This window comes from Carlito syrichta, unplaced genomic scaffold (assembly GCF_000164805.1).
Source record: "Carlito syrichta isolate Samal-C Ts95f unplaced genomic scaffold, Tarsius_syrichta-2.0.1 Scaffold308086, whole genome shotgun sequence".
NCBI classification, from domain to species: domain Eukaryota; kingdom Metazoa; phylum Chordata; class Mammalia; order Primates; family Tarsiidae; genus Carlito; species Carlito syrichta.
The window spans coordinates 399,240-411,598 of record NW_007252182.1 but is presented as its reverse complement, the minus strand read 5'-3'; the positions used below and the strand labels follow the sequence as shown (position 1 = coordinate 411,598).

Below are 12,359 nucleotides of genomic sequence, written 5' to 3'. Positions count from 1 at the left end.
GGAGGAGGAGGAGGAGGAGGAGGAGGAAGCGAATACTTCAGCTCTCAGGGATGTATGATCTAAGAGGACTGTAAGGATGACTGCACAGATGCCCACATCTGCTAGGTTTCCATGCAGTTTCACATGTGCATTTCACACAGCAAGTCAGTGGTAGGATAGTATCCAAATCTTCAAGAGTATTTGAGATCAGCTACAGTTTTTGCTTCCAGGAAGATGCCAGAGCTGTGGTGACCTCAAAGGTTTTGCAGTGAATGTCATCGTTATTTTCTTGCACTCCATAGGCCAAGGGGAATTGAAAAACTCTTTCTAGAGTGGCAAGTTACTACAGCAATAAAGGTTTCTCTTTCCTAAGACCCAAACCTCAAGGTTTGCGCTAACAGACTAATAAGAACACTTTTTAAAATGTGGTACCTTTATAAATACAAAGAGCATAAGTCTTAAAAAATCATTTTAATGTTAAAATAAACTATCCTACCATATTTTGGACCCAAGAACTACTATCAGAGCAATATGAAAATACTAATTTTTTAAAATATAAAAATGAATACCAATTCCCCAAGAATATAATTAAAATAAAGACTTAAGCCTATCTGCATAACTTACTATATGATCAAGCACTACTGTAAGAATTTTACATGTATTAATTCATCAAGTCTCGTACCAATCCTTTGCTACATTATTCCTATTTCACAAGTAAGAAAACGACGTGTTGACAGGTGGCATGCATCAGCTCTCACACTGCATGAACAGGACTTTTTTTGCTTTCTAAACGCTAAGGTCTGAATGCTTGTGTCTCCCCAAAATTCAAATGTTGAAACCTAAGGATGGATGAGATGGCTCATGCCTGTAATCCCAACACTTTGGGAGGCCGAGAAGGGAGGACTGCTTGAGGAGTTTGAGATCAACCTGGGCAACACAGCAATACCCCATGTCTATTAAAAAAAAGAAAAGAAAGAAAGAAACCTTACCCCTAATGCAACAGTATTAAGAGGTAAGGTGAGACCTTTTTTTTTTTGAGTCACTCTGTCACACAAGCTGGAGTGGCACACTCACAGCTACCACAGCCTCGAACTCTTGGGCTCAGGTGATCCTTCCATCTCAGCCTTCCAAGTAGCTGGAACTACAGGCGTGCACCGCCATACCCAGATAAGTTTTTGATTTATTGTAGGGACGAGGTCTCACCAAGTTGCCCAGGCTGATCTCAAACCTCTGGGCTCAGGCAATCATCTCGCCTCCACCTCCCAAAGTACTGGAATTACAGGCGTAAGCCACCGTGCCCGGCAAAAGGTAAGGCCTTTAAGTGGTGACTTGGGACTGGGCATCGAGGCTCACACCTGTAACTCCAGCACTTGGGAGGTGGAGGCAAGAGGACTACCCGAGCCCATATGTTTGAGACCAGCCTGGGCAACTTGGTGAGACCTCATCTCTACAATAATTCAAAAAATTAGCCAGGCATGGTGGCACACACCTGTAGTTCCAGCTACTTGGAAGGCTGAGGTGGAAGGATAGCCTGAGTCCAGCAGGTTGAGGCTATGGTAGCCATGACAGTGCCACTGCACTGCATCCTGGGTGACAGAGTAAGACTCCAGCTCAAAAAGAAAAAGATTATTTGGTATGAGGATGGAACCCTCATGAATGGGATTAGTGCTCTTATAAAAAAGGCTAAAGCCTGGCCGGGTTCGGTGGCTCGGCCTGTAATTCTGCACTTTGGGAGGCTGAGGTGAGTGGATTGCCTGAGCCTGTGGGTTTGCGAGCCGCCTGGGCGACTTGGTGAGACCTCATCTCTACAATAAATCAAAAAATTAGCTGGGCGTGGTAGCGTGTGCTTGTAGTTCCAGCTACTTGGAAGGCTGAGGCAGAAGGATCGCCGGAGCCCAGCAGGTCAAGTCTGCAGTGGCCAGGACTGCACTTCAGTCTGAGCGACAGAATGAGATTCCAACTCAAAAAATAAAAATATAAAAAAATAAAGACACCTGGTCCTTTAAAAAAAAAAGGCTAAAGGGAGTGTGTTTGTCTCTTCTGCCATGCGAAGACATATGGAAGGTGCCACCTAGGAGAAACGGGCCCTCACTGGACACTGAATTTGCTGGTGCCTTGATCCTGGACTTCCCAGCCTCCAGAACAGTAAAAATAAATTTCTGTGGTGGGGTGTGGCGGCTTATGCCTATAATCCCAGCACTTTGGCAGGCCAAAGCAGGAAGGCTGCTTGAGACAGGAGTTTGCGACCAGTCTAGGTAACAAAGCAAAACCTCATCTCTACAAAAAAAAAATTAGCTGGGTGTGATGGTACATGCCTGTAATTCCAGTTACTTGGAAAGCTGAGGCAAAAGGATCACCTGAGTCTAGGAATTCAAGGCTGTGGTAAGCTGATTGTACAACTGCACTCCTCAGTTGGGTGACAGAGTTAAGACTCCGACTCAATAAATATATAAATACATTTCTGTTATTTTTAAATTACCCAGTCTAAGGTATTTTGTAATATTGGCATAAATGGTCTTAGATACTGAATTATAGCATAATTACATATTTCTCACAAGTAGAGCACACCTGAAATGGAAAGAGACTTAGAATTGTCCTCAGAGCCCTGCAATTTGGGAACCTAAGCCACGTCCTCCGTGACCAACCTCTGACCTTCCTTGTTCCTGACCCTGGAGAGTCAGTCTGTCGAGAGTAATGCTGATTTCTGCCCCACTACACCCTTCTCCACTCTTTGGAAGCCATCTTGTGACTTTTTGTATTCCGTGCTGACCCAGAATTCCTTCCTGTCCATCGTACATCATCTGCACGCAAATGCTGGGAAAACCCCAGCAGCTTCCCCCAGAGGTTGGAACAGGCAAGATGCACACAGGGCAGTTTGTCTCTTGCTCCTGAGACAGTCTATCCACACAACCAGGTTTTGGATGGAGGGTAAACAAGTATTTTTCTGGTTCTGTTTTTGCCAGGGAGTCTTTGCAACTTATTTAAACTCCAGGTTCTACTCACCAGTTGACAGGCATGCTTTATCCTCTCCACAATCCCATCCAGTCCCAAGTATTGTAAAGATAACCAAAGTGGTAGGGCACGGAGTTTGTCTGCTGGCTTGTTTGATGTAAGACCAGCAACTAAAGTCTAAGAAAGCAATACAGGTTTATTAATTGAAGCCACTGAAATCTCCAACAGAACTATTAATAGCTACCACTGAGACACACGGGGTATGTGACAGACATAGCTATGCTGGGCACTTGGCTTGCATTATCTATCTGATCTCTCAACAACTCGATGAGGTGAGTAAGTATTCCTGGTAACTTCACTCAGAGACCTTGCTGAGTCCAAGTGTCCCAACCCAGAGCCGGAGCTCCTGGCCATTCAAGAGGCATCTCCTTCCAAGGTGGTCCTGTGCATCCTCAGATATCTGGCTATGACCAACTGAGCAAGACACATCAACTGGTTTAGCAGATACCACTTAAAGCTTATCTTGCACGTGCCTATTATTAACTGGTCTATCATCAAAAACCACAGCTATGATTAAAAAATACATTACAACCTATTGGATAATGTGAGTCAGGAGCCTTACCATGCTCCCACTCAGAAATTCCACATCTGGGAACCTATTCTAAGGAAATAATTTGAAACACAGATGTTCATGGTATCACTCCTCTTTCAGTAACAAGAACTTGAAAACAACCTAAAAGTTCACAAATAGAGAACAGATTGTGACAGAATATTATGCAGTCACAAAATGTCATAAAAATTCTTCACACACGTGAGGAAGTATAATGTAAATAAACAGAAAAATATATATAGTATGGTTTTAATTGTGTTAAAATTTTCTTTTGAAAAATGTAACAGTTTGGGTGTAGTGGTTCATGCCTATAATCCCAGCACTTTGGGAGGCAGAAGCGAGAGGACTGCCTGAGTCCAGGGGTTCGAGACAACTTGGTGAGATCTTGTCTCTACAATAAATTAAAAAAATTAGCCAGGTGTGGTGGTGTGTGCCTATAGTTCCAGCTGCTTAGAAGCTACTTGTAAGGCTGAGGCTCACAGGTTTGAGACCAGTCTGGGCAACTTAGTATGACCTCATCTCTACAATAAAAAAAAAAAAATAATTAGCAGTGCGTGGTGGCACTTGCCTGTAGTTCCAGCTACTTGGAAGGCTGAGGAGGAAGGATCGTCTGAGCCCAACAGGCTGAGGCTGCGGTGCTTGTGAGCATGCCACTGCACTCCAGCCTGGGTGACAGAGTGAGATTACGACCCAAGGAAAAAAAAAAGAAAGAAAGAGAAAACAATGTAACAGAAGTGAAATGAAGGATATTTTTCACTATTTCTTTTCTTTTTCTGTATTTGCCCCCAAAACCAATGATGAGTATCAGCCACCTCCCCTACCTCCCCAGTAAAGGTAAGCTTACCAAGGCAGGGTCATCATGTTTATAGAGTGTCACTGCAGGAACAGCTGGCAGACCCAGCCACGGGCCAGGAGTCATCGTCATGCTGTCACATTTGGTTGCAGCCTGCCAAGAGAAGAACAACTCTTTGTTAGATAATCAGAATACAAGAGACCCAACACCCTCCTCCGTTCACAAAAACGGTGAACAGCCATCAGGGGTTGAGTGATTTTAAATTCCTTCTTAAAAACACCAATATTTAGTAAATCAACAACATACCAGCACTGATGAAGAAACATAACCTAGAGCCAACGTTGCCAGATTCACACTGGAAGAAAAAACACCAGTCTAAGAACTAATGATTTAATGTTGCTTATTCACTAAGTATGTACTTTTTAAAAAAAAAAAAGGCTGTGCTGTTGCAAGTCTCCCAGCTACATTGTTAAGTTTTTCAAACAACGACTGAGGATGTGGTGTACACAAACTTTAGGAAATCCTTGGAAATGTATCTCATCGAAATGTATCAGGGACACCCCGCTCATCTAGTGTGACAGGAAGCACTACCCTCTAACACTCATGCTCCTACTATCTAGTCATCATTTTCTCTTTTTTTTTGAGTAGGAGTCTCACTCTGTCACCCAGGCTGGAGTGCAGTGGCATGCTCTCGGCCACCCCAGCATCAACCTGTTGGGCTCAGGTGATCCTTCAGCCTCAACCTTCCAAGTAGCTGGAACTACAGGTACACACTACCATGCCTGGCTAATTTTTTGATTTATTGTAGAGATGAGGTCTCACCAAGTTGCCCAGGCTGGTCTTGAACTCCTGAGCTCAGGCAACCCTCTCATCTCGGCCTTCCAAAGTGCTGGAATTACAGGCTTGAGCTACCATGCCTGGCCAGTCATCATTTTCTTAGGGATAAAGTACAAAAAATCTCCTGTGTGACGAGGTGGATGTGGGCTACCTGGTTGCCCGAGACTCCCCCTTCTCTGAGCAGCATCCAGCAGCCACCCTGGTCTCATCCATCAAACCACAAGCTCTGATGGGAGGAGACTCCACCGCCTGCTCCAGCGGGGGGGCAAATAACAACACTAGCAGCCATTACTTTCCTGGCCACAGTGACTGGTTCAATACAAGCCTTTTCTTGGGGCTTCTGTCCGCTGAACACAAAGCTGGAAGGAAGGCTGGAGTTTCTGCAGCTACACCTGTTATAGTAATAGTAGGAGTCAGTCCACAGACCAAGGCAACACAGAGGAAATCAAGCCAAGTGGCTGTGACTGGAGAGGAGACACTGAATCCTAGGGACAGTGCACTGTGCCTGGGGACAGCCTAAAACTGGTCTTTTTAATCATGTGAGCCAAGAGAATCTCTCTGCTGATGCCGATTTGGGTTATTTTGTTATGTCGGTGGTAAACATGACTACCAGGCGACAGCCCAGATGCCCAGTCTGCATGGGACTGCATGCAGGTCCATATGGACTCCACCTTGCCATCCTCACCCCTCCACATGGAGCCACATGCCGTACTGCTCACAGAGCTCTTTCAAGCGTCCGATCTTGTCCGTGTGTCCAACTGCTGAAGTTCCTAGGAGAAAACAAACAAGGGTCTCAGTCTTTACAGCATAAGAGCTTCTATACACATTATCTCCCTAGGAGGGAAGGACAGTATAGTCCTGTCTTAGTGAGATTTTTGCGGATTGATTTCAAATCAACTTTAGCATGTTGATTTACACAAGTTTTGAAAAAACTATGTATCCTCCACTGGATATATCTAATTGTGTTATTGAAATATTTTATTTTATTTTTTTGAGTAGGAATCTCACTGTCACCCAGGCTGGAATGCAGTGGCATGCTCACAGCCTCTGCAGCCTTGGCCTGCTGTACTCAGGTGATCCTTCCTCCTTAGCCTTCCAAGTAGCTGGAACTACAGGTGTGTACCACCATGCCCAGTTAGTTTTTCTATTGTAGAGACCAGGTCTCACAAAGTTGCCCAGGTTGGTCTCAAACCCCTGGGCGCAGAAAATTCTTTTTTTTTTTTTTTTGAGTTGGAGTCTCACTCTGTCACCCAGGCTAGAGTGCAGTGGCACCATCACAGATCACTGCTGCCTCGACCTGCTGGGCTCAGGTGATCCTTCTGTCTCAGTCTTCCAAGTAGCTAGGACTACAAGTACGGTGACCACACCCAGCTAATTTTTTTATTTCTGTAGAGACAAGGTCTCGTTATGTTGCACAGCCTAGTATCGAACTCCTGGGCTCAAGCAATCCTCTCACCTCAGCCTCCCAAGGTGCTGGGATTACAGGCATGAGCCACTGCGTCTGGCCTGAAATCTTTTATATGTGTATTTTCTTTTTACCTGACCTGCTGATTCATGAGAAATATATTCACATTTCCCACCAACATTTGTGGGTTTGTCAATTTATACTTGTATTCTATCAGTTTTTCTTTTGGTTTTCCTTTATATGTTTCAAAGCTATATTCATAAGCACTGATAAGTGCTATTTCTTTTAGAGGATTATATTGTTGATCAATATGAAGTCAACTTTATCTCACACTAATCTTGCTAGAGTACTTTTGTTTTGTAAGCGTTTGCCCAAGATATCCAGTCCTCCTGGATTATGTGATTTAGATGTCTCCTTTATTTTAAAAAAAAACAAACATAGATAAGGCTAAGCATAGTGGATCACGCCTGTAATCTCAGCACTTTGGGAGGCAGAGGCGAGTGGATTGCCTAAGTTCAGAAGTTTGAGACCAGCCTGAGCAACATGGCAAGATCCCTTTCCACCCCCTGCCTACAATAAACAAAAAATTAGCTGGTGTGGTGACACATGCCTGTAGTCCCAGTTACTCAGGAGGTTGAGGGAGAAAGATTACCTGAGCCCAGCAAGTCAAGGCTGCAGTAGCTGTGATCATCGTGCCACCACACTTCAGCCTGGGTGACAGAGTGAGACTCCAACTCAAAAAAAAAAGAGCGAACTTGGGATTTTTTCATCCTCGTTCTTTGTTCCTACAGCACATGCATTCTGAAGTCAACTGAAACATACTCAAAACTTTACGGCACTCCCTTGGTAATCTGACTACAAGACGACCTTGCTGGGCAGAGCCCTTTCCAGACCAAGCTTAAGCAAAGCATGGAGTCACACATTCCCCCAACTGGCCTAAATCTCCAGTTAGCAGCATGTCAAATAAGATCTCAACCCCTCACAACTGCCTCAACAAACACAACTAGAGAACATGGTTCTTCTGCAAGGCCTGTGTCAGGAAAAGGGCTGAAAACTTTCTCCCTCATACACACATCTATCTCAAATTAACAAAATCATAACTGACACATTTAGTTTAGTTGAAACGAGATCAAATGCCAATGCACAGGTTGCACTACATGACCCTCCATCAAAATAAAAGCACAGTGCTATGCTTTACTGACGGGATCATATTTGGAGTCCCTGGCAAGGTCTGCTGACTAACCTTGGAGATGTTTGTGTCTTCTGACACCTGCAATGCAGTCACACTGGTAGGTCACTCACTCACATGCAAACTGCAGCCCCTCCAGCCTACCGAGTGATTGGATATGGGTGGCTGTGTGTTGCTTTTTTAAAATTTGAGTTGGAGTCTCACTCTGTAGCCCAGACTGGAGTGCAGCGGCACACTCCCAACCACTGCAGTCTTGACCTGCTGGGCTCTGGTGATCCTTCCACCTCAGCCTTCCAAATAGCTGGAACTATAGGCGCGTGCTACCACGCCCAGCTAATTTTTGATTTATTGTAAAAACGAGGTCTCACCAAGTTGCCCGGGTGGGTCTTGAACCCGCAGGCTCAGGCAATCCACTCGCCTTGGCCTCCCAAAGTGCTAGGATTACAGGCTGAGCCACCGAGCCCGGCCAGTTTTTGTTTTTTAAACAGCTTTATTGTGGTATAATTTATGCCAATAAAATTCACTCATTTAAGTGTGTAAGTTCAATGGGTTTTGACAAATGTATAAAATATGTAGCAGTCACCAACACAATCAAGATATAGAATGTTTCTATCACCCCTAAGTCCCCTCATCCCCACTCAAGTCACTCTTCTTCCCCCTCCTCACTGGCCCCAGACAATCCTGATCTGTTTTGCCACTGTAGCTTCTCTTTTCTGGAATTCCATATTAATGAACTCACACATTATGTGATGCTTTGTGTCTGGCTTTTCTACTAAGCACACTTTTGAGATTCATCCATGTTGACATGTGTATCAGTTCTTTCCATTTACTGCCTAATATCCCATTAGATGGTTACACCACAATTTGTATTCACCAGATGAAGGTCCTCAGGGTTGTTTCCACTATGAACATTTAGCATGAACATTTTTGCGTGGAGAGATGCTTTTCATGTTTCTTTGATAAATGCCCAGAAGCGGGACTAGTGAGTCCTATGGCAATTCTATGTTTAGCCTTTTAAGAAACTGCCAGGTTAGGCCAGGCATGCTAGCCTACAATCCCAGCACTTTGGGAGGTCGAGACGAGAGGATTGCCTGAGCCCATGGGTTCAAGACCAGTTTAAGCAACTTGGTGAGACCGTGTCTCTACAAAACATCAGAAAATTAGCCAGGTGTGGTGGCACATGCCTGTAGTACCAGCTACTTGGGAGGCTGAGGCAGGAGGATTGCCTGAACCCAGCAGTTTGAGGCTTGGTGGCTATGAGTGTGCCACTGCACTCCAGACTAGGTGAGAGAGTGAGACTGAGAAAGAAAGGAAAGAAAGGAAAGGAAAGGAAAGGAAAGGGAAGGGAAGGAAAGAAGGAAGGAAGGAAGGAAGGAAGGAAGGAAGGAAGGAAGGAAGGAAGGAAGAAAGAAATTGCCAGGCTTTTCCAGAGTGGCTGTACTGTTTTGTATCCCACCAACCATGCCTGAGAATTCTAGGTGCTCTGCAACTTCACCAGCATTTGGCACTGGTTTGTAACATTTTCTTCTCTTCATTGTAACATATGCAGTAGTAGCTCTCTGTGGTTTTAATTTGCATTTCTCAATGACTGATAACTGTCCTTTCTCCCTTGAATTACTCTGGCATCTTTGTAAAAAAAAAATTAAGGGATCAGATATATCACAAGAGCCTATTTCTGAACTATTTATTCTCTTCGATTAATTTCACAGTCTTGATTATTTGTAGCTTTATAGAAAGTCTTGAAGGGAGACAGAGTAAATCTTTTGTTTTTCAAAATTATTTTGACTACTCTTCGATCCTTTGTATTTCCACGTAAATTTTAAAATCAGCTGATCAATTTCTACAAGACACTGCAGCCTATTGAGATTTTTAACAGGGACTGAGTTAAGTAGATTAGACTTAACAATACTTAGTCTCCAGCCCACGTGCGAGGCATAGCATTCCGTTTGTTTGGATCTTCTTGAATTGTTCTCAGCGACACTCTTGTTGTTTTCAGTGTATAGGCCTTGCATATAGTTTGTTAAATTTATCCACAAACTTTTCATGTTTTCTGATGCTATTATACATGACAATTCAATTCAATTTCCAATTGTTCACTGCTAGTATACAGAAATCCAGAAACTTGCTAATTAGTTCCAGTAGCTTTTCTTTCATTTCCTTAGGATTTTCTATACAATCACACAGGTGGTAGTTGATCCACTATGCACAAGGAGAATATTTAAGTGTGACATTTTATGGACTTTCTCATCTAATTTTTACAACAATCCCAAAATGTCTGTTTCTTCCCTTCTTTCCCTCCCTCTCTCCCTTCCTTTCCTTCCCTTCTTTGCATCTTTCTCATCCCTCCCTCCCTCCCTCCCTCCCTTCTTCATTCATTCATTGAGATGTTGTCCAGGCTAGTCTCAGACTCCTGAGCTTAAGCAATCCTCTTGCCTCAGCCTCCTAAGTAGCTGGGACTACATGCTGCCTGGCTTAAGTGTGACATTTAATAATCCAGTTTATTTTATTATTATTGTTGTTATTGTTATTTTTGAGACAGGGTTTTACTCTGTCACTTGGGCTGGAGTGTAGTGTCATGATCACAGTTCACTGCAGCCTCGAACTCTTGGGCTCAAGCAATTCTCTGCCTCAGCCTCCTGAGTAGCTGGGAATATATGCTATACCACACCTGGCTAATTTTTACAATCCTCCCACCTGAGCCTCTCAAAGTGCGGGGATTAGAAGTATGAGTCACTGTGCCCAGCCATAATTTAGTTTAGATAGGAAGTAAGTACATGAAGGAGAAGACAGAAAAGCATTTATAACCAGAATGAAAACGTATACACACACAGAATAACTTCCAAAACAAGCCAACAATGAAAGAAAACCTGAGGAGACAACTTTACTATTATAGTAATAGTTTCTACCACAATACTGCAATACAGACTGTCCTTAAATGTGGGGCACACAAGCATTTCTTAGGACTTGGTCTTTTTTAGGCTAAGTACTTGACCTCCCTCTTATGAATCTAAAGTGTAAGATTCAGGTTTATGACACCTACCAGCATTTGCAACAAGCAACAGGGGCAGTTTCCCTCGTTCTGTATCATCTTTAATCAGTTTCTCCAGGAAGGCAACATCCTGGAACCAAAAAATAAACCATAAAAAAGTGAGGCATTCAGTATCACAGTTATACAATGGAAAAATATGACTTCCAGAAGAAGCAGATGACACCCACAATTAATCAGGCCTCACTCGACAATTTTTCTCTAATCATAAATGTGAAGATCAAATCGTTTTTCTTGAAGACTAGGATAATCAATTAAAAGAGATTAAAGGTAAAAACTGGATGTATGCAAGAACAACACGTTTCTAGCTTTAAACATTTACATTTAAATAAACTGTTCTCTCAACACCCCACAACAGCCAAAAATGTATCTCTATTATTACTCACTGATGTAAGTGAACTAGAAAATGAAACCACTTTGAAAAAAGGAATTCTGAGCCCTAAAATCTGTCCCTTCCTTTTTCTGGATTCAGTACAGAGGTTTATCATTTATCTAAAAATAGGTGGAACTCAATCCCATGATTACAATGAAAAACCTCGTTTTCAAAATCTGCCCATTTCCAAATCCAGGCAGCAGTGATAACTCCTTCAAAGTATGAGCGTCAGAAGGAATTTCCGGTGCTTCAGTGAACTGCCATGTTTGTACTTAAAGCAGGTGACGTGGTGGTTACAGGACTCCCTAAGAGGCAGGTGCTCCTGACCAATACGCCAGCAAGCTTCACGGATGTTCACACAGAAGCACGTGCTACACAGTGGAAAGGCCTAAGCAGTAAATACCTAAGCTGCAAATTATCTGGAGGCCAGCAAGCAGAACTTCATTTGAAAGGAGACAGGTTCAAAACATAACTCCAAGTTATTTTAAAAACCAAAGGCAGAACTCACCATCTGATGCTGAGATCCAAACACTGTGTTACAGGGCACACGGCACAGGCAGGGGAAGGGTAGGCCGAGCTGCAAGAGGAAACGCAACTTTACAGGAAGGGACTTTGCACCATCCACTTATGATGTGAGAAAGAGTGTGATGCTGAGACAAACCACATTGTTCTTTTAAAAAACCTCTCTCCTTAGGAATTCTTAATATTATACATAGATGTTAAATTACACTTTGAAAGTCACATCAAAAAAAGGGTGAATTTCCAAGTGCCTTATAAGAGGATTCAATAATAATTTTCTAAATGAGTCAAGTAACTATCTTTGGTATATTCTAGAATATATTAAAAAACAAAAATACTTTTTCAAACAAAAAAACTGGGCCCTGAACACTTTGAGGGGTAATTTAGAATTCTTCCTCCAAGCACCACTGATAAATAACAATAGCTAAAGGCATTCAAAGATCAGTATCTTATTTATGGGTCCACCAAAAAGTTATACATATGCATTAGCAGATATACATTTCTTTTTTTCTTTTTTTTGAGTTGGAGTCTCACTCTGTTGCCCAGACTGGAGTGCAGTGACATGCTTCCGGCTACCACAGCCTCGACCTGCTGGGCTCCGGCGATCCTTCCACCTCAGCCTTCCAAGTAGCAGGAACTACAGGCGTGCGCTACCA

General features: G+C 43.1%; 1 protein-coding gene across 6 annotated transcripts in view; it reads right to left on the bottom strand.

The window, feature by feature from the left end:
- PDXDC1 (pyridoxal dependent decarboxylase domain containing 1) overlaps positions 1-12,359 on the bottom strand; it is a 58,210-nt gene that overhangs the window by 18,123 nt on the left and 27,728 nt on the right. For all 6 annotated transcript variants that reach the window (XM_008064856.2, XM_021715950.1, XM_021715953.1 and 3 more), the window contains 6 exons: positions 11,693-11,761; positions 10,806-10,884; positions 5,857-5,941; positions 4,641-4,689; positions 4,386-4,487; positions 2,983-3,108 (listed from right to left, as the gene is read on the bottom strand). In XM_008064856.2, coding sequence (XP_008063047.1) covers positions 2,983-3,108; positions 4,386-4,487; positions 4,641-4,689; positions 5,857-5,941; positions 10,806-10,884; positions 11,693-11,761 — 510 coding nt within the window. The remainder of the gene's footprint in view (positions 1-2,982; positions 3,109-4,385; positions 4,488-4,640; positions 4,690-5,856; positions 5,942-10,805; positions 10,885-11,692; positions 11,762-12,359) is intronic.